General features: G+C 41.1%; 1 protein-coding gene across 1 annotated transcript in view; it reads right to left on the bottom strand.

Moving 5' to 3' along the window:
* Positions 1 to 22,712, bottom strand: part of Ace2 (angiotensin converting enzyme 2) — a 49,956-nt gene that overhangs the window by 15,963 nt on the left and 11,281 nt on the right. The window contains exons 2-10 of the mRNA XM_075956791.1: positions 21,635 to 21,793; positions 18,726 to 18,819; positions 17,391 to 17,534; positions 14,463 to 14,575; positions 13,016 to 13,121; positions 10,700 to 10,797; positions 6,603 to 6,772; positions 3,830 to 4,056; positions 1,155 to 1,299 (exon numbers count right to left, since the gene is read on the bottom strand). Coding sequence (XP_075812906.1) covers positions 1,155 to 1,299; positions 3,830 to 4,056; positions 6,603 to 6,772; positions 10,700 to 10,797; positions 13,016 to 13,121; positions 14,463 to 14,575; positions 17,391 to 17,534; positions 18,726 to 18,819; positions 21,635 to 21,793 — 1,256 coding nt within the window. The remainder of the gene's footprint in view (positions 1 to 1,154; positions 1,300 to 3,829; positions 4,057 to 6,602; positions 6,773 to 10,699; positions 10,798 to 13,015; positions 13,122 to 14,462; positions 14,576 to 17,390; positions 17,535 to 18,725; positions 18,820 to 21,634; positions 21,794 to 22,712) is intronic.

Genomic DNA, 22,712 nt, shown 5'->3' with positions numbered 1-22,712 from the left:
CCAGGTCCCCATGACATCTCACACATGCATGTAATATTCTTGATCATCCTCAATCCCTTATTATCACATCCTGCTCCCTTTCTCGTTGCCCCCCCTTCTCTACCTCTGAGCCCGCCTTCTGCTCTCATACATCGTCTCTAGCGTTGTCTCTAATCTCTGGCACTTCTCTCCCTATGCTGTGATTTTTCACATGTAAACTCCTTACCACCAAGACAAAAGCTGGAGTCTCAGGCTGGCTCTCAATTATCTCTATTGTTCTCGTGCTAAATACTACGCCAGAACACTAAGGAGAAACTGCACTTCTGATTGGCAAATGGCCAAATGAGCAATCAGTACTTTGGAGGTCTGATTCCAAGTTGGTTTAAAGTAAGTTAACAGGGATCCGAAAGTTAGCACAGTTGGGAAAAAGGGTAGAGAAGCCATATAGGCTTCATTTTTAGACATTATTTAAAAGGAATATAGTTTTGCCCTTTATTATTGCAATTTTTGCAGGCAACTTTGGTTCTTTGGGGACAGCTTCGCTTATTCACAAACATTAGAAACTACCCTGATTAATTACATCTTTTTTTCTTCGTTTTTTTTTTTTTTTTTGGTTTTTCAAGATAGGGTTTCTCTGTGTAGCCCTGGATCTCCTGGAACTCACTCTGTAACTAGGCTGGCCTCAAACTCAGAGATCCGCCTGCCTCTGCCTCCCAAGTGCTGGGATTAAAGGCGTGCGCCACCACTACCAGGCTTATTACACATTTCTTATCTTACTACTCAAAAAAAGACCCTTGAGACAATGTCCTAGGAAATGATTTGAGGAAACAGGAGCAAAGGAGTGAGAAAGGAAAACAGGACTCCTGCCCAAAGGGCGCGTTATCACGAATATCAGTTCTATAAGCAATGTGAACTGATTCCCACATGAAGAAGGACGCTACTCACCATGAGAGCTGTTCCACAAGAAAACAAGAGAGCTAAGGTATTTATCCACCAACCAGGCCATCTGGCATTAGTGTCCTAGCCCCCCTGCAATTTGTGGGTTCAGGTGACCTCAGAAAGCCTCCCCTTGGGCAATTGAAATAGAGATAGCACTGCGAGCGAAGCAAAATGCTCTCAAGGGAACAGTAAGCCCTTGAGGAAACGGTTCGCGGACTGCAAAGTCGTTGACTTACTTCATCTCCCACCACCTCTGCATCCACTGCTCTTTGGGAATTTCTCCCTTAAAGACCATCCACCGCCACTTCTCTAGCATGTAAGTGAATGGCAGCGTCCCAACAATGGTCAGGGCTTGCTTGAGTAGGAAGTTTATTTCTGTTTCTGAAAGGAACATGGAAAAGGGCAAATATTAAAATGGAAGACAAAAGCAGAAATTTTGTAAGAGACTTTGTCTAATCTCAAGCTATTATTCCTCTTCAGGATAACTCTACTACAGGATGGCTACATGAGAAATATTGGCAGTGGACATATGTATAATGTGTATATATATGTTTTTCTTCTCCGGTGACTGATTTAGAATAAAACCCCAGAAAAGAGCAACTAAGTAAAAATTCACAAGTTAACTGATCCATACTTTTTTTAAACCACTTTCAATTGCCTCCTTCAAATATCCCCTTATCAGAGTTAAGTAGGGCAATTTCATCTATTTTCCTAGTCATACTGTTTATTCTTGAGAGCTCCATGTAGGCAGTGACTGTTAATGTCTCATTCAAGATTGTGTACCCAGTCCAGTGTCTGCTCTGTAATACCCTCTGTGAGTCCTTAGTAAACAAGCAAACGTTAAACAGATGTGGTGAAACCTTGGAAACTAGGGCGGGGAAAATTTTTAAAAAATATCGGGTTTTTTTGCACAACAGGTTGGCTATCTAAAGGACAATAACATCTTGTGCTTTTTCAGGAAGAGCTCTATCAGCAGTAGAGTGATTGCCTAGCATGGGCGAGGCCCTCGGGTCTATTTCCAGCGCTGATGAAGCAAAAAGCAAGAGAAGCGGGGAAAGATTGTCAAAAGGTTCACCATCGGCCAATGATGTTTGTAGAGATAGAGACGTTTGCTGTCGTGTAAATATCACATGAGCTATACACGTATCTTAACATCATGTTACTCCATTAACATGTACAACAGTTATGTTCTTGTATAGTAGTTAAAAATAAATTTAAGCCCAAAATATTTAATGGACATCTCTAGAAGGCATCCTCCACTGGATAATCATAAGTACAATGTCCTTTAAGTGGACTGATTTCTTCCTTAGCAAGAATATTAACTGCCTATTACCCTACAGGGAAGTCGAGTTGGCCTCCAGCACACCACAGAAGACCACTGCAGTGTAAGTGCAGGGGCTGTTATCTACTCTGTACATCACTGTATGTTTAGGGGGGAAATGCCTCGCACATAGTAGGTGCTCAATAAATTTCTTAAGAAAAATAAAGAGGCAGGCACAGTGACTCATGCCTAGAATCCATGAACTTGAGAGGCTGAGGTAGAAGGGACTGTTGTGAGTTCTAGGACATCCCTGGCTACAGAGGAAGACCCTGTCTACAAGCAACAAATCATTCACAACCCCAAAAAGAAGAGAAGGACAAGATAAAGGGAAGGAGAAAAAGAATGAAGTAATCTATTGGTTTGACACCATTCACAAGGCCAGAACCAAGGAAAGGAGGATTTTTCAAGCCAGTGCTTTTATTGTGTGACATCGGAAGAAACACACTGATTTCACATCTTTGCCTATTTTCAAGGCAGACGTAACAAACCATAAAACAAATCATTGTCTGTTCATTAGCATGAATTAGCTGTATTTTTAAGTCAGGAAGCAGGTATGGTTACCATAAATTGCTTTTCTCATGTTGCTTTCTTCATCAAAAAGCACCGCTACTGCTCTATAAACTACTGTACCTGGATTAATAGTGACTATTTCAGAAATGATGATGGCCTTCCCCTGGCTCCTATCAGGCCTTTGTCAGGTCACTAAGAGCCAGAGATCAAAGTCAAGTAAATTGTGCACTCAAGGATGGGACTCCTGACCTTTACTCCCCTGAACCAAGGCTCAGCTCAAACCCTCGTGAAATGCAGTGAGATACAAACACACGGTCACGAACATCGGAGGGAAATTTGTTGGAAAATATGGGTTCAGAGGGAAAGGAAAGGAAAAAGAAAGGGAATGATGGAGGAGAGAAGCAAAGCACCCTTGCGCGTATTCATACATGTAATTTGAAAAATAAAATAAATTACAGAACCTAAAAACTAGTAAAAAGAGAGGTGAAAAATTCATGAAAGAAATGAAAGTATTAGACTCTGTTTTTTCCTTTTGCAAAAGCCACAGCAACCTCACTGAAAAATCTCGCTCTCCTGAAAAGTCGTAGTGTTTCATCAAGTTCAAGCCTCCCAAATAGATAGACTGCCTGAGGTAAAGATGTTGAGAGATAGCATGGGCCTTCTGTTCACACCCCTTCTCTGTAAAACAGTCTCAGAATAACCTGTTCCCACTCAAACAGTCTGGGGCGTTGCCTATCTGTTTGTAACCTAAAATGACAGCCAACTCTTTAAAAGCCAGACACGTGGACAAACCATCCAAGTTCTTCACGCTATTTCAGCATCTTCAAAAAGTCTACCAAGTTTCTATTAGATCATTCTTAGAATCCCAAGATCATCCATTCAGTTAACTCACTTAATTCCTTGCTTAAATATATGAAACCACAAGGTAGCATGCTCTAAAAAAAATTGCCAGTAGGCAGCCCCATAAACATTTTTTTTCACCTAGGCAGCATAAAGAAAAACAAATATTTTCCTATAGGTGATAATAAATACCTCTCCTCCTATCAGATTACCCCCCAAACAAGCCAAAGGAAAATGTACCCCTATCTTCTTGAAAATCGGACGGCAGAAGACCAATGGATTTCAGATGCTCAGGCGTAGCTGCAGAAAGTGACATGATTTCCCCAACAGCTTCATGGAAGCCTTCATTGGCTCCATTTCTCAGCAGGTAAGGCTGTGTGGCATATGCCATGTCGTATTGGATGTGTCCCATCTCGTGGTGGGCTGTCAGGAAGTTGTCCATTGTGACCTTTGTACACATCTTGATTCTGAATTAAAAAAAATGGGCAAGAATCTTACTTAATTTCCAGATTTTTTTTGGAGTTGGGCAACATGAAGATTTTCAATGTTGAATTTTTATTATTTTTCCCTTATGAACCTGTTACTTGATATGAAGTGATGGGCAGGTCTAGATTCTCTTCTTGTGCTCATACACGCATGGAAAGGGTGATAAGCAGAGCTCTCTGTTACATAATTCTGAGGTGAGTAACGTGGAAGTGATCGATAAAAGTGGCCAAGTGCATAACAATAAGTGAATACAGGCCAAGTGTTCTAGAACCACCATGTATAGCCAGGACAGAAAAGGGGTGAGACATTTAGACTTGGGCATCATTAAAATGTAAACCACGAAGGTAGACATGATGGCCCAAGAAGCAGGAGCAGGGTAGCAAGAAAGACGACCAAAGACAAAGCTGTAGGAGGTCTAAGTACTTAAGATTTTGCAAAGCATACAGCCAGGGTGCATAGAAAACATGTGAAGTCTGGAAGACCATCACCACATCGAAGTCAACAAGAAATGATGTTTCAAGACAGCAGGTGGATGTTGTCTAACTGTGCTGTGACCCAGCGAGAACACAACTGCGTTTGGCAAATGTGTGGCGGCCCTCTCCATTTCACATCCCTATGCTCACTCAGATATGAATGGGTGGTATATTTCAAGAGATTTCATCATTCCCTTTTGTTTGCCCCTTGCACACTGATAAACACTCTTTAGAAACGCCCCACTGTTTAGAATAAGGTCAACCTCCTATATCCACTCCAATATGACCACAACTTGCTTTCCTAACATTTCTCTCTATTCTTTTTTTCTCACAATTATAATAGCTATTATATACTTGCTATCTATATTTATGAATATGTTCTCATTTCTTAGCCTTACTGGAAGATTTGGACTGATCACCAACAGCCTGATGCCTGCTTTTATAAACCGTAATTGGCACACATCCCCACTCGCTTGTTTATGGATTATTTATCTCTGTTTTCATGCTACAGTTGTCTAATTGCAAAAGGGGGGGTTCTTTTGGGGGTGTAGAGTCGAGGAAGATTTTCTCTATGTAACAGCCCTGCCTGTCCTTGAACTCACTCTGTAGACCAGGCTGGCCTTGAACTCACAGAGATCTGCTTGTCTCTGCCTCCCAAGTGCTGGAATTAAAGGCTTAAAGGTGTGTGCCACCACTGCCCAGCTGCACAGAGGTTTTCAAAGCCCTCACTCCTTACTATCTTTACAGGAAAAGACTACTGACCTTTAACTCTAATGGGTGTTTGTAGAACTAGATCCCATTCCCCAAAGAGAGGTTTTTTTCTTTTCTTTTCTTTTTCTTTTCTTTTCTTTTGTTTTTTCAAGATAGGGTTTATTTATGTAACAGTCCTGGCCTCCTGGAACTCACTTTGCAGACCAGGCTGACCTTGAACTCAAAGAGATCTGCCTGCCTCTGCCGCCCAAGTGCTGGGGTTAAAGGCATGCACTACCACCCCTGGGCAAGAGGTTTTCTTAATACTTTGGGGTAATCTACAGCCTGTGACTGACTAACATAGGGTAGATATAAAGACCACACCTTTGGCTCAAGGTGTGATGAATTCTGATTCAAATCATGCTTCAGAGCAGTTCATGAGATCAAGCTGGAGTCAAGTCTCTATCACAGACTGCATTCTTACTGGCTTTGCCTAACTCGACCTGTTCCCTCACTTGCCTTTTCCTGAGAGGTCTCCCCTTATATAAACTGCCAGTGCAAGCCAGGGAATGAACCCAAGACACAAACCTGGTCATTAGTGTTCTGCTTTGTAGATAAGGAAACTGAAAGCCAAGCTGACTTTGCCCAAGGTTGCCCGATCACTAAGTGACACACCTTGGATTCCAAACCCCATGCTCATTCTGCCACATCACAGACTCTCAAACTATCCTGAACATATTTTTTTTTGTTCCAGCCTGAGCTTGCTGACTTCAGCACCGACACCAGGTCCCGCCCTCTGCACCTAATCCCTCTGTTCTTCCCATGTGCTGTCCTCCCAGATATCTATCCAACCTCTTCTTGCAATCCAAGCTCAATTCCTAAACCACCCATAAAGCCCTTGTCTGATCTTATCTCCTAGTACAGGAGTGGCTCATTCCCGTATTCCAATTCCTAAGAAAGCAGTCCCCATGTCTCTCTCACAGCATGTACCATTTTCTCCCTCTTATTCCAATTTGTTATTCATTTGTCCTACTTCACAAGAGTGAGGGGCAGAGGGGAAGATCAACGTGTGAGTCATTTGTTCATCTGTAATAGGTTCTCGGCACCAAATCTTTCCTAATAGGGGTGACACCAACTTTGTCATCAGGAGACTAATGAACATGCAAATTTTCAAGTAAGGTATCTTCTCTAAAAGTGCCATTCGGGACCTGTGGACCTTCTTTTCCCGAGTGAGACAGATGTACTCTTGTGGCCCCCCAGCTTTACTTTGCAGACCCTTAAATCATATGCTCAGAGAAGCATAGGGAACCCTGCCTTCATTGCTTCCCGTTCAGAATCTGCGCTGCAAGCATCAGCCCCAGTACCTGAAGTCATCTTTCCCCAGGTCCCAAGCTGTGGGATGGCAGACCACCTGCCGACCATCGCCTGGATCAACCAGCATTGAGTTTTCCCAGAATCCTTGAGTCATATTAGGAAGGCCAACAGAAACAAAAAACTTCTCTGCCTCTTTAAATATCCTTTCTGCATCCCAGCCCTGAGGGAGAAAAAGAAAGAATATTTAGTCCCTATACTATAAGAGAAATTCTTCCTGTTGGCCATAGACGTTAGCATAACTTTCCCATCAGACAGCTGGGCTTTTGAATGTTTACCACCTGCCTGCACAGCTGCCTCTAAGGAATTTACCTAGGAAATAATCAAAACTTGTGTCAAGGAGTTACTTACATTGAATATGGTTTTATATAAGCAAAGAGGAAACGGTCATCAGAATGAGTAAGGAATGAGACTTTTGTGGAAGAGAAACTGTGCAGGCACACAAACTATCTACAAAGAAACCATACGGACATTATAAAATAGAGTAAAACTAGAAGTGAAAAAAATTAAAAGAAACCATTTAGTTGGTATCAATGTTCACTAATAAAAAGATACATGAAAATATTAACAACAAGCTGAGTTATATGTGAGATGTTTTTTGTTTTCTTTTGTTTTGTCCTTATTCTTGGATTTTGGGTTTTTATGGACTTCCCCCACCCTCCAGTGCTGTGAAGCAATCCAGGACTTTATGTATGTTAGACAAACCGTCTACCTTCAAGCTAAATCCATGATTAGTTTTCTTTATATTCCAACACAAACCAAAAAAAAAAAAAACCTAATGATCCATTTGCTGAAGACTACTTACCTAAAGGCAGCGGTCATTGAACTCCTTAAAGGGTCAAGACATATGTTCGACTCAATGAAAGAAATGAACAACATAGTAGACATGAAGGTCTAGGCCTTTAGAAGCAAAAAGCCAGATGTAGCCTAGAAGCCAATGAGGATTTGAGCTTCACTTCAGCATCTGAACTCTCAGAATGTTTTGAAACTATACAAAGATTGCCATAGGCATGTGCCACCTGGGAAATTCTTTCATACCAATGTCTCAGGGGACAACCAAGCCCGCTGAGGCAATGAAGCCCACATCAGGCAAACAAAGGTTGACTATTTAATACTTGGTGCCATGAACTATTTTTAGTATCAGAAGATTTATTCTGATCTTGAATATCAGTCATGTTTAGTGTATCTATTCTGTCAACCCTAGCGATAAGAAACAGAATATGAATGTGTATTGTTATTATTAGCATCATCAGTTATATTATTGACTCCTAAAGGCTTAATGTCAAAAAATTGGTACTAATTAGTATGACCATCTTTTAATTTGAATTCATAGTTTACTGATACAAACGAATAGAAATGTACACATGTTTCCGGGGTATAATGTGTGTTTTCATACACATATATGCTGTCTAATGTTCCAATTAAGATACACATATCTGTTTTCTCATTTACCATTTATTTATGGAGAAAATATTTGATTTCTTTCTTTGGGCTTATCAAAACTACACAGTATGTCATCATTATCTATAGCCACTGCACTGTGCAATAGAACATCTAAATTATTACTGTGAACTGATGATAACTTCATCTCCCTCCTTCTTCTCCTTACGTGCTTCAGCATCTGGTGACCTCCATTCTCCTCTCAACTTCCATGAGATCAGCTTTAGTACTCCCACATAGGAGTGAGATCATATGTGCTTTTCTTTGTATGTCTGGCTTATTTCGCTTAACGCAACACCCTCCAGTTCCATCTGAATGCCTAAGAGCCATTCATCTCTCATGAATGACAGGAATTCATTCATGATGCTGAAAAGCATTCCACTGTGTGCAGGTGGCACACTCTCTTTATCTATTCATCCCGATAGAGACACTGAGTTTGTTCTCATGTCTCGAGCATTATGAACAGCCTTCTGACAAACATGGGAGTATTGAGGACACTTCAACATACTCATTTCATTTCCTTTGGATATATACCCAGGAATAAAGTTGCTGGATTATATGGCAGTTGCATTTTTAATTCCCTAGGAAGTGGTGGGCTGTTTCCTCTAATGGATGTACTAAGTTGCATTTCCAAGTCAGTGTGGAAGGGTTCTCTTTACTTCACATTCTCACCAGCACCCAGTGGGTTATTTTTTTTGTTTGTTTTTGCTGTTGTTGCTGTTTGTTTTATTTTTTTCTTTTTTAAATAGTCATTTTTTTACTGGAGCAAAGTCATCATACATTTTTGCTTTGAATTGCATTTTCATGATCATTGATGGCATTGAACATTTTTATAGAATGATTAACTATATGCCTTCTTTTAAGAAATACCTATTGAAGAACAATGCTCACGTTTTAGTTAGATTATATGGAGTTTTGCTATTGTATTTCTTATACATGTTAGACATTAACTCTCACCACATGTCCATGTTTTCAATGCTTTCTTATGTTCTGCATATTGTTTTCTCTTCTTTTTGTTTCCTTAACTGTGCAGAAGCTTTTACTTTCATGTTTGCCTACTTTAGCTTTTGAGTTCTGTGTTTTGGGGGTCTTGCTCAAAAATTCCTTACCTATTCCAATGTCTAGAATCATTTCCCCTGCTTCATAGTCTCTGGTCTTACAACTAGATCTTTGGCCCTTTTGATTTGGTTTTTGGAACTGGTAAGAGGCAAAATTCCTGTTTGGTTCTTCTACATGTGCACATCTAATTTCACAGCATCTAATAATTATTGAACAGGCTGTCCTTGCTCAAATGTAAGTTCTCAGCATCTTTGTTGAAAATTGGTTGGGTATGAATGCATGAGTTTGCTTCTAGGTTTTCTGTTCTGCTCTAGTGGTCTCTGTGTCTATTTTTAATGATCCCACTTTGTAGTGTGTTTTAAAGTCAGAGACTGTAATGTCTCTTGCTTTGTTCTTAGTGTTTACGATTCTTAGGGGCGGGAGCTTGCTATGGCATATAAATTTCCAGATTGTTTTTGAATATGATATTCTGAATCTGAATGAACAAAACAGCACTGACCGGTAAGCACAGTCAACATATTTAGAATAGTAAATGAACAGAAAAACGGAAGTGGACGAGAATCATTAGAAGTTTTGAATTGAAAAAGGAGCTGCCCCTGATGATCTTTGTGCCATTAGGTGAATCGCACCTCCAAGCCTGTCCTGTCTCTTATAGCATGGAACTCTAATGGAGCTCCTCTGACACTTTTAGAGGTAACACTGGTAAAGCAGCAACTACATAGACAGTGTGGAAGGCAATATACAATACACATGGAGGCCCTTGGGAAAGAACAAGAGTTGATATCATGATGGCCATCTGCTATGACTCAATGACAACATGGAGCTAGAACAGCTGAACAAGTTGAGGGCTTGCAGCTTTGGGGTTTTATTCTACCATGACCTTTCCCCAGGAGTATGCTAACTATGTGAAGGTCCTCACTGCATTACCCCTTACAGCTGTAAGGGGATTTGAGAGCAAATATTCAGCAAGCATACATAGTTAATTATTGCGTGACCATCTGAGACCATTTTAGAGGTGAATAAAAATGTGGGAAGGGAGAGGCAGGGAGGGGAGCAGAGAAAAATGTAGAGCTCAATAAAAATCAATAAAAAATGTCACCATTCTTTCTAATCACAAATGTAGAACTTAAATTTTTAAAAAACCATGTAAAATCTAATATGATTTCACTGATGAAAGAGAACACAATTGATTTAAAGGATTCTTGTAATATTTCAACAATGACTTTTAATATCCAAAATAAGATGTTCCTGTTCATCACTATTCATAGAGATTATAGACTGATTACTCAGCAAAAATTGACTTTGAAATGTGCGATTCCAACCAAGTGATTAATCCATTTCTTAGTGCTTAAAGAAAAAAAATCAGGTCATCTCAATTTTGATTGTCTCTCAACAAGATAAATAGAGGTCCTGTTATTGAAGGTACTTGAGATCTGTGACATTATAAACTACTTTTTGATGAAAATACATAAGAAATAACTTTAAGTTAACTTGGATCTCTATCAACATGATTTCACATATAAGATCAGAACAGAAAGGTGGATAAATGAAAAATACAGTTGAAGCCTCATGGTTTAAGACTTCTTCCTACCTGATTCACCATTGCATCAGTAACATCTATGTTCGGTTTCTCGCCAAAGGGAACTGTCAAAGGGTACAGATTTGTCCAAAATCTCCCCCACATATCACCTATTTACAAAAAGAATACATTAATATTTGACAAAAGCAACAGAAATACAGATCCAATCTTCATAGTGCATATGGTTGCCTGAGCATGGCAGTCATTCAGTATTTCTAAACCATCTAGATTTGCATTCCCTTTTCACTAATCCCATTTCTCCTTTGGGTCCTTTTCTTATAGTAACATTCTTTATCACCTGTAAAATACTAAGAGTACAAAAGATTCTGTGCTTAGGCAAAGCTTGTTAAAGAATCTTCACAGATTCTCCTATAATGAATTATTATTGGAAGGCACAATTAAAACTGGACATGGTGATGCATGCCAGAAAGCTCAGGACTTGGGAAGCTAAGAGAAAAGGATCTCAAGTTCAGGACCAGCCTGGGTTGCACAGCAAATTCCAGTCCAGTCAGGACTATATGGTGAGACCCTTTCTCAAAAAACCAGAACAAAATAAAACATATGGGACATCATAGCTACTACACATTAGGTTTATAAAAAGCCACCATGCCCTCAACAAATACTATTAACTGATACTGATACCTAAGTTTTACTTTAATACCATAATAGCACACCTAACTAGGTAGCTGAGCAACTTCAACACTGTGAAGTTGGATTCAGGGCCAGAAATCCTAAAAGGAAAGATGGATCCAGAAAAGGATGCACTGGAATAGTGAGAGACCAAACCCTAGCCCTAAAAATGTGGGCAACACAATGACATGAAGAGTACTCCAGTGAACTCATTTACCAATAAATAATAATAATTGTGCTCATGCGTGCCTGTGTGTGATGTGTGTGAGCACGGTGGGCATGTACCACAGCCCACATGTGAACAATTAGCAGAGGACAATTTTCAGTAGTTGATTCTCTCCTTCCACCGTGGATTCCACAGATCAAACTCAGACCATCGGGTTGGCATGGTAAGCATTTTCACCTGCCATGCCATATTGCCAGCCCTGGTGGATTTGTTTTTTTAGAAGATTGGATTTAATAAAGATAGAAGTGAATTTACATACTTAAATTTGTAAATACTTACCACAAAACGAAGTTCAGTACAAAGTAAAAGACCAAAGTGGCCCAAGAAGCAGAATGATATGACTTCTAAAGCAAGTAAGACCTTCAGCTGCTGATAAAATGATGGGGCCTGCACCCCTTTGGGGTCCCCTATCAGATATTTACATTATAACTCATAACAATAGCAAAATTACCATAACACATTGAACTTGAAGGAAGGAAAACAAAACATATATGATAATAACTGTAATCGTCACTAATCTGTGGTGAAGATAGAATTGTGGCCAGGTGTCTTGTCTTATATGACAGCTGATCACGTATGTCTAGAAGGTCATCTTGTCGAATATGAACTGACATATTCTGGGTAATGCTATGCATGGAAATAAGAAGAACGAACAGAAGACACTAGAGAAGGGCTGGTCTGGGTCTATATAAAACAGAACTTTCATATACTTGGTACCAAGCAGCATCTGCTTGGAAAGAAGAATGAACCTACCATGGTAGGAAGAAAGAGCTCACTACACCACACAGATTTAAGCAGACACAAAATTACTGAATATCACCTGCCAGAGACATCATAGAGAAGATTTCTATGTTGTGTAAAGATTCCCAAAGTTCTTTTGTTCACATCCCTACCGGTAGATATGAGGTTTATCTCTGGGGAATGCTAAGCATGCATGGCAGGAAATTTTCAGGTCTTTCTATTTTACTTGGCCTTGGCAGCTGGGGTAGGAGAGGATGGCCATTCTCCTTCATTCATTGCTCAAATGTGATTCCAAACAGAGTATTTTCAGTAAGATTTATTGGCACAGTCTAGCTTGAACTCCCGAAGCTTTCCAGTAGGCAGTATCTTTATCCTAGGGACATTTCTCTCCTGCCGCCTTTTGCCCACTGAGCTCATTCACTCAGACTAATACTGAAATCCCAAGCTTCGCCAACCAACTGGAATAAACACATTTTAACCTAGGATTCTTTCCCTAGTCATCTTAAATAGAGAATAAATTTTAGAGACTAGATTCATTTTAAATAGAATAAAGAATAGTTTTTAATTGACTTTTTGCTGAAAATGTGTTTTTAAAAAGCTTCCGTAATGACAGTAACGTTATTTACAGGTATCCTCAAATGCGTTAGCTTGAACAACCCTCCAACAGACAGCTTTAGTCGTGGGAAGAATTAAGCGGAGAAAGAGCACAAAGAACCCCTGCAGTCCCTTACCAAGCAAATGAGCAGGGAGGCATCCAGTAGGGCTGATGTAGGAGGGGTAGGTATCCATCAGTTTCGTCCTCACATAGGCATGAAGATGTTCATATAATGGCTTAATCTGAAAAGAAAGTTTATGACCCCAAATAATCAACTTCAGTTTCCAATGCTCAACTCTAGAAATAAGAGCTTCTTCATACAGGACAATTAAGTTCTTCTCCTCTCAGATATTCTGAGAGTTTGTGAGCATTCCTTCTTAACAACTGCTGACTCTGGCTAGCCCCGCTGAATAAATCAACATGAGCCCCTGGGAGGATTGCAAGGCCCCAGAGGAAAGCTGATGTCAAAAAGTCATTTTCAGATGCTACTAATTTCTTTTGTTCTAGGACTTTTTCTAGAAAGAAAGAGAGGGAGAGGGAGAGGGAGAGGGAGAGGGAGAGAGAGAGAGAGAGAAAGGGTGGGAGGGAGGGAATAAGGAAGGGAGGGAAGGAGGAAGGAAAAAAGGAAGTAGGGAGGGAGGGAAGGAAGGAAGGAAGGAAGGAAAGGAAAGGAAAGGAAAGGAAAGGAAAGGAAAGGAAAGGAAAGGAAAGGAAAGGAAAGGAAAGGAAAGGAAAGGAAAGGAAAGGAAAGGAAAGGAAAGGAAAGGAAAGGAAAGGGGAAAGAAAAAAAGGAAAAACTTCCTTGTTAAAGACTAATGAAATAAAAACCCTGAGAGTTCTGAGGAAGGAAGGGAAGTCTGGTTTTTCTGCTAAAAAAGGAAGAGTAGGCTGACTGCAGGAAGCTCGCGGTCAGAAAGGATCAGAAAGAACTTTCCTCCATCCAGTCTTTCTATTGGTAATTCCTAGTCAGTGGGTAAAAGACAGGAGAGCAGGACAGTTCTGGTTGTCTGTAGGAGCTGCTCAGAGTTTCTCGAAAATATTTTCCAAGGGCCGAGGACATAGCTCAATTAGTGGAGTGCTTGCCTAGAATGCACCAAAGTTCTAAGTTCATTCCCCAGCCCTGCACAAATTGGGCGTGCTGTTGCACAGCGGTAATCCTAACTCAGCAGAAGAAGGCAGAAGAGATCAGGAGTTCAAGGTCATCCTTAGTTTCACTGCAAGTTAGAGGCCAGCCTGTCTCAAAAAAAAAAAATCTTTCCAAACTCTAATATGCTATAATTCTGTGAGAGCTGGGAGTGACCAATTTGCATGTTAAAAATAATAGTTCTTGCTGGGCATGGTGGCACACACCTTTGATCCCAGCATTTGGGCAGCAGAAGCAGGTAGATCTCTGTGAGTTCAAGGCCATCCTGATCTACACAGTGAGTTTCGGGGCAGTCAGGACTATGTAAAGGGACCCTGACCAAAACAAAAAAAAATTTAAAAAGCAGCAAACAAAACAAAATAAGACTAAAAACAATGGCCTTTAGCTATTGGCTGTTGTGGCTCCTTCCTGTTTAAATGCCCGGCTGTTCATCTGTTACCTCTTGGAAGGTTCGCTCCACATCCTGGATCAACTGGTCGCCGTTGTAGTTGTAGCCATCTGATCCCTCGGCTTCATAATCCCCTCTCCAGTAATCCCCATAGTCTTTATAATCTGAGGTTAGTTTTGAAAAGAGAAAGAAGGAAGCATTAAGAAAACAAAAAGAGGGAAATACAGTCTACATAGATTAGTCTTGATGGGACACTACAGAAGAAGATATTAAGGATGATCACATTTTGTTACCCCTTCTAGATGTCAACTCCAAAAAAATGCAAATGAAAGTAAAGACTTGCTAATTCTGTTCCTCAGGAGTTTAAGTAGATTATCTGGTTTAACAAGCACAGAAACCATGTGATATTGTGGCCATTCTAAAGCCCATTATGCTAATTGACAAACTGTGCTTTTTTTTAAAAAAATATCTTCTATTAATTCCTTGAAAGTCTCACACAATGTATTTTATCATATCTGTCCCCCAGTCCTTTCCCTAACTCGTCCCAGATCCAAGGTTCAGCAGCCACTTCAGAAGAGCGGGCAGAAATCCGTTTTAAGTCAGGGAGGACCGGAGTGAAACCATGATTTCTGTACACGATACGACAGTTGCACTCAAATCAAATTTAGTGTGTATGTTTCAGGTCATACAACACGATGCTATGTTACATATATAGCAAAATTCTTATTATAAGGACACGAATTAACATCTCACATAGTTCTTTTTTTTTTTTTTTTGTCTTAGCAAGAGCAATGACAATGTGCTTAGTCAGGAAAAATCTTGAATACTGTAGGCTGTTTCTCACCATAGTCCTCATATTGTACGTATCATTTTTAATCTCGTTCATCCTGTTAAGTTTAAAGCTCCCCTTGCCCCATCCCCACCCCCAAATGGCAGTGCTGGTGACATGTCCTAAACAGAAGGACTTTGGCCAGGTAAACAAGGTTAAAAGCAGTTTCTGTTTACCGGAAAATCAGATCTCCTAAAGTGGGTTCCTGTTTGCCAGGGACCACCCTTAATCCTCCAGGAACCCTCTCTCATCTTCCCCCAAATGTCAAACACTTTAGACAAATGCCCCAGTTCCCAGTCAGTCTTTATGGTCTGTACCAACTCGGAGCCTGTACTGCTGATGGTCAGGAAAGATGTGCTTGCCTTCCCACCATTTTGCTCTTCTCGCTGCTCACACCCCTAAAGATGGCCTTGGCAGTTTGGTTCCCAATGAACCTTTCTCTCTATCCATTGAGTGGCCCTGTTTGGTAGTTTCTCCATGCTGTTGCCTATACCATGTGCTACTTCAAATACTTCGGCCTGCATTTTCCCATTTCCTCCCATCGCTCCAGTAATGACAGTTTTATTCTTCTTTGTTTTTTCCAAGGCACGTTTTCTCTCTGTAGCATTGGCTGTCCTGGAACTAGCTCTGGAGACCAGGCTGACCTCAAACTTACAGAGATCCACCTGCCTCTGCCCTCCCACGCCCCACCCCGAGTGTTAGGATTAAAAAGGCATATGCCACACCCACTGAAGCAGTCTACCTGAACTAATAGAAGCTCACCAACTCCAGCCGGACTGGGAAGGAACCAGCGCAAGCCCAAACTAGTCCCTCTGAATGTAGGTGACAGTTGTATGGCTGGAGCAGACTGGAGGGCCACTGGCTGTTGCACCAGGATTTATCCCTACTGTGTGCAATGGCTTTTTGGAACAGATTCTCTTTGGATGGATACCATACTCAGCCTGGATATAGTAGGGAAGGCCTTGGACCTTTCCCAAAGCAATGTGTCTTACCCTTTCTGAGGAGTGGATAGGGGTGGGGTGCGGAGTAGGAGGAGGGAATGGGAGGAGGGGAAGGAGTGGGAACTTGGATTGGTATGTATAATGAAAAAAGATAATTTGTTTCCTTTTTTAAAATAAAAATAAATAAATAAATAAATATAAAAGAATGTACAAAATGAAAAAAAAAAGACATGAGCCACCACGGCTCAGTGACATTTCATTCTTTTTCTGTATAGTTAGTTGACCCTTTTATTTACTGTATATCTTTTATTATATGCATATATACATATGGTATGGCTTCTTTATTCATTTTTCTGTTAACGGGCACCTGATTTGCTTTCCCCATTGGGGCTACTGTTAAGAAAGTGATAAATGTGGGGATCTGAGTACCTGCCCAGAAGGGGGATTACCAGATCATCCGTTCTCTCTGAAACTTCTCTGGGGGCCACCAGATCATTTTTCCGTAATGGTTGCACCAATCTATATTCCCACCAACGGCCTGTGCTTAGAGCAGTAAAATCACGTGTCCAAAGTCACACAGCTGGCAAGGGGCAGAAGCTTACTTGTTTCCAAGCCCTTGGTCCCTACTCATTCTGCCGTTATCTTTAAAATGTGCAATTGACCCCTAAATTTTTAATCCTGCTTCTGTTGAGGGTCTTATATTCTCAGATGCCACCCACTTCATCTCAGACACTATAACAGTGGTCCTGTGTTTGTTTGCAAATTATTTGTATACACAGCACCCTGAGGGCTATAGACACACAAATGAACTCTGAGACTGAATTGTGACCAAATGAGGATTTTGGTAAATGAATATTGTCTTTGTCTCTCATCCTGTCTGAATAGTAGGATCTCCACTCAGTGGCAGTATTCACTTAGTTACCCACTGGGGCCTTAGGCCTCCATGAATAATTAATAATTCACGGAATATTCATTTGAGATCCCATAGTTGAATCTCACCCATAAGCTCTTTGAACCATCCACTTACAGTGCCACCTTTTTAATGTCCCACTGGCTCCCTGAGACAGGTAACGTGAACCTTTAAGTAAACGATTGCTGATTTAGCGGCATCCAAATATTACAGGGCAAGCTTGGTGATAAAATGAGAAATAGTCCTGTAACACCCTCCCTGTGGAAAGCAGAAAGACTTGGACAAAGCAGCGCACTTACTGTTTGCTCTTGCCATCTCATTCTTTAGGACCACATACTCTTCATATAATGGCCTCATCTGCTTGCCCACCTCGGCCCGCCAGCCTTCCCAAGCCCAGAGCCTCTCATTGTAGTCTGTGCTGGTCGCCATTATGTCATCCAAACCTGTTGGCCCATAGGAAAATGAGCACACATGTGAGGTATGTGTATTTATCATGCAAATAATTTGTATCTACATATATAGAGGCTTTAAAGAATTAAAAGACTGGCAGACATCCAGGTCACTAAGCAAAATGTCATGGGTAGTATCTCTGTACTTATTATCAGATCCACATGCATCTGCAAAGGAATAAAAATCACTGAAGTAATTTAATTACTGACTTAATTAAATTACTTGAATGTAATAAAATTTACAATGCGTTTTCCTTTTAAGTTAAAAGAATCTCTATGAAGGGCTGTAAATACAGCTCAGGAAGCAAAAGTGCTTGCTCACAAACATGAGAACCTGAGTCTAAATCCCCAGAAGCCATGGGGAAAAAAAAGCTGCGTGTTGAAGGAGAATGAGGAGGGCCCATGGAAGGGTTTAAAGGGAAGAGAGAGAAAGAAGAAATGGTGTAATTGCATTAGAATCTCAAAAACAAACACACACAGCTAGGCATGGCTGGGCATGCAGCTGCAATCCCAGTGCCGGGAGGGACAGAGACAGAAGGATCTCTGGGACTCGCTGGCAGCCAACTTGGCTCCAGGCTCAGTGAGAGAACTTGTCTCATGGGAATAAGGCAGAGAGTAAGAGAGCAGGACACCCAGCCTCTTCCTCTGACCTCAAAAAGTAATGGGTGTCCACATCTACACACATACATGCACATGTAACACGCATACACACAATGAAAATAAGTACAAATTTTTAAAAAGGAGACTCTGTGAACGGAAACACCTTGGAATGGTTTCGTCTTTAGATGACCCGTCTGCAAAACATTGTGCCATTGTCCAAGGTCTGTTTCAGGTTGGGAAATGACTCAACCAGAAAGTGCTTGTCGTACAAGGAGGAGGGCCTGAGTTCAATTTCCAGAACTCATATTAAAAGTCAGGTACGGTGGTATGCACTTGTAATTCCAGCCCTGAGGAATCAGAGACCTGAAAACCCTTTGGACTTGCTGACAAACCATAATATCCGCTTGGTGCATGCCCATCCAGTGAAAGACCCTGTCTCAAAGAGAACTGCTAATGGTTCCTGAGGGATGACGATTGAGGTTGTCCTCTGACCTCTGTCGACCCAAGGGCACTTGCATATGCATGTATACTGCGCATACATGAACATACAAATTTTAAAGCTACTACTAAAAGCAGATAACCTACCTGGCTCAAGTAATAAGCATTCCTGTGGATTCTTGGGGTTGCAGACTTTTCCGGTGCTGTAAATGGTGCTCATAGTGTTCAGAATTGTGTTCAACTGCAAATTAAACATAATGAATAGTGGCAGGCATGGAAAATGTATTATAATGGAGGTAGCATAAAGATATCCTTTTGGTCATGAGTATTTTTCTCTTTTCTCCCTTTTATTTAAAATAGATTGGTTTCTCATACAATGTATTCTGATTATAGGTCCCCCTTCTACTCCTCCCTGTTCCCCCAACACACACTTTTCCTTCTCTCTGGCTCTGCTACCTTTCTGTCTCTCATTAGAAAAGAACAGGAGTCTAAGAGATAATAAGCAAACAAGACAAAATAAAATATAACACGATAAAGCAGAAACTATTACATCGAAGCTGGGCACAGCAACCCAACAAGAGGAAAAGAGTTCCAGAAGCAAGCAAGAGAATCAAGAGACCCACTCGTTCTCACAGTCAGAAGTCCCATAAAAACCCTAAGCTAAAAGCTGTGATATGTACACAGAGGACCTGGTGCAGACCCACGTTGGCCCTGTGTTTGCTGCTTCCGTCTCTGTGAACTCATGAGCTCACGTGCTTATGGGAGTTTGAAATGCCTCAAAATAGAGCAATTCATATCTTCTTTGCCAAGTATGTTCCTATGTATAGAGAACAAACAGCTTATGCAATTGTCTATGCCATCATCTAACACAGAATCTTGAGTACTTGTGATAATGCATATAGTTTAACTAGAACAAACATGTCCTCCAAAACTCCCAGGTGCATTTTTCACATCCACACAGAGATTGTGTTTCTGTTTCTTTTAGCATTGACTAAGACTTCACTATGCTCGACATTCTGATAATTCTGAACTAAACAACTATCTGACCTTCAAAGTCCCCCAAGTCATGGAATAAGATGGCCACATAGTGGATCACAGTATAAGGAGCAGGTACTGTAACTGTCAACAAAAAGTGATGTGACAATATTAACTAAGGAGTGGGGAGGGTAGAATAAGGGGGAATAGTAACCTGGGGGTCTAGAAACGGCTTCCTAGAGGAAGGGCCCTTAGAGGTGCAAGATCCAGAAGCGGAGATTGGTCAGGTAAAGGAAAGGAGAAGGCGGACCTTAAGGTGGGAAAGGCAAGCTGTTTTTAACAGTGGTGAAATAGTGCTCACTGAAGGGAGTGGAGGCCAAGAGAACAGAGAGATAAGTGGGGTCCAGATCACAAGGAGCAATCTATGCCACAATAAAGAGTTTCAACTTTACCCTGTAGGTACAGGGGTGTGGAGATACTGGGTAAATCCGAGCTGCTCAAGGGCATCACAGGGGCAGGTCAGCAAAAGGTTTATTTCCACTCCAAGATAAATACAGGAATGGAGAGAATAAATATCTGTAAGGCTTTTTGTAAAAATCAATAGAGCCATTATATCTAAGCATGAGACCAATTGAACTTACGCACATGTTGATCCGTGGTGGGTCAGGAACACAGGAAGAAAGGAGACAGAAATGAACGAGAAGAAGGGAAGCAAGGAGAAAGAAAAGAACAGAGGACTGATTTCTCCACACAAATAATTAAAATGCTGGATTTCTCCTAACGCCCTCATGCATTTATTATTTTACTCTGCTGCGGACGCATTGTCTGGAGAACATGAGATAAATCCCATGCTCTAAATCTCCACAAGATCCCATAAATCTAAGGCAATGCATCTACCTTAGCACAAAACCACTGTGGTCTCTTTCTCTACCTGATGTTTCAGACTCCCCTCCTCCCTCTCCATGCATCCTGAACTCTCCTCTGTTCACAATCCTGGCTTTTTGTAATTATTTGTAATTACATTGCAATTATTTGGGGCTTTTTCAAAACACAAATGTCTAGGAGCCACAGAGACTGCAGTTGGCTGTCTACATGCAAATGGGCAAGATTCCACATGGAGTTCTTGTTTTTAAAAAAAATAGACGGAGGGACAAGGGCAAGACAAGATAAGGTAGATTAATAACTTAGTGGAATAGTTAAATCCGAGGAATGCAGAATAATAAATATCAACTTGTAGAAACAAATACCATATGGCTTTATCTCTGTTCTTATCATGCACATTTATTTTTATAAATGGAGATTAAGACATACATAGTTCCAGAGGACAAGCCCCTGAGAGAGGACACTTTGATGTAAAAGAGCTGAATATTTTAGATAAAAATATTTCAATAGGCTATATCAGGGGTCTGCTGTGTGTTTTCATAAAGCTTCGTTGGAAGACAGCCAAATCCATTCATCTATGTATTATCTATGGCTGACTTCCTGCTCTGATGGCAGAGCTGACTTGTTGTGACACAGACAATATGGCCTGCAAAACCTAAGATATTTATTTTATGTCTCTTTACAGCTTACTTTCAAGTTTGCTGGCCCCTGACTGGAGCATGGGATGAGAGATGGTATTTTAACAAGGTAAACATAAGAATTTTTGGAATCAGCTCAGCATAGGATGGTATTTAATGTGCCATTTTACTGCTATTTTGACAAAAAAAAATATTTGGGTGATTTATCAAGAATGAGGTTGATATGAACTAAGTAAGGCATTTAGCAATAAGAACAAACAGCAACACCAAAAAAAGAAAGTTGCTCTGGTAGACTCCTAGACCGCCTCAGTCAAGGCAGGCCAGAGTGTGCAAAATGTCATATTCCAGTTCGCCTCTGTGCAGATCAGAGCCCAAGTATCTTCTTTCACCCGTCAAAAAGATTTTAACTTGGATCATAAATGTTATAGTTCCCCTACCTAGGCACAGAGCTGCCGTTACTATCTTTGCAGATGAAGAACTCCTGCATGTGGGCTATGAATGTGTATTACTGCGCGTACATTTCAACTCTTGAAACCAGGACTAAACTGTTCACAACCACACCTGTTTGTTCTTGTCTGCGGAGAGCGCCGACGACCCGCTCTGCTGAAGCGTCTGCAGTTGACGTTTGAGGAGGAGGTTCTGAATTTCTTGTAGGGAATAACTTTTGGCAAGCTTAGACTGTTCTTCATAAAAGGCAGACCATTTGGCAGCAGCCTCGTTCTGAAAAATAAATAAAATAAAGTTGGACAGAAGATATAGTCCAAAGAACATCTGGTGAAATGGCCACTACTTCCTGCGTGGCTTAGTCCCTTACTTTGCTGGGGGTCAAGGTTTAGGTTAAAAGTAATCAGGCCACTCTTGGGCCACGTTCTTTCTGGCCCAGTGCCTAGTTTTCCCAAGGGTCCTGTCCCAAGAACTGGAAGTAAATTCTCACAGATAATTCACACTGTGAGGCCCTGGAACTGCTGTGACGTGGGTGAGTTGGCCAAAGATTCAGGGAGGAATGGTCTAAAAGGAGAAGCTTGCAGATCTCAAAGTAGACAGACACAATGGGAATATAGTCCCTTGTGACCACCGGAGCCATGAGAAACGAGAAGCAGATCAAAGAGAGCGCCTGGGTGCCATGGTTTCCTGCAGGAATTAGGGCCTTCTATTGTGATCTCAAAGGAAGGCTTCCCGGAGCAGGGCCATTTGGTAGGGTGGCCACTTCGCAACAGACATCCCCAGAAGGCACCAAGCAGGTAGTGATTCTGGGATCCACCTGCCTCCCCACAGCCCCATCTTGACAATAGGCGGAATGGACTTCTCCCAACTTTTCTAGAGCAGTCTTCTCTCAATGCACTTCACTTGCATTTGGCAAAGGATAAAGGGGACAACTGCTTTCTACATGGTATTACTTTGGGCCGCACAAAAGAGGTGGCCTGTGGGCCACCTGGAGCCAGACACCTCTGGCTAGCTGTGTAAATTTGGACAAATAAATTCTCTCACATGATCAAACAGGTCTAGAGAGGCAACTGTGACTTAAGGCTTCTTGTAAGTATTATAGCAATTACACACCGCGAAGGGCTCGCCAGAGTGCCTGAGTCCTCCAAAGCATTTAATAAATACTATTTTATTGCGTATAGAGAAAAATTCCTGT

The sequence above is a fragment of the Microtus pennsylvanicus genome, chromosome X (assembly GCF_037038515.1).
Source record: "Microtus pennsylvanicus isolate mMicPen1 chromosome X, mMicPen1.hap1, whole genome shotgun sequence".
Classification (NCBI taxonomy): Eukaryota; Metazoa; Chordata; class Mammalia; order Rodentia; family Cricetidae; genus Microtus; species Microtus pennsylvanicus.
The sequence above is the reverse complement of the archived record's forward strand: the minus strand, read 5'-3'. Positions and strand labels throughout refer to the sequence as shown.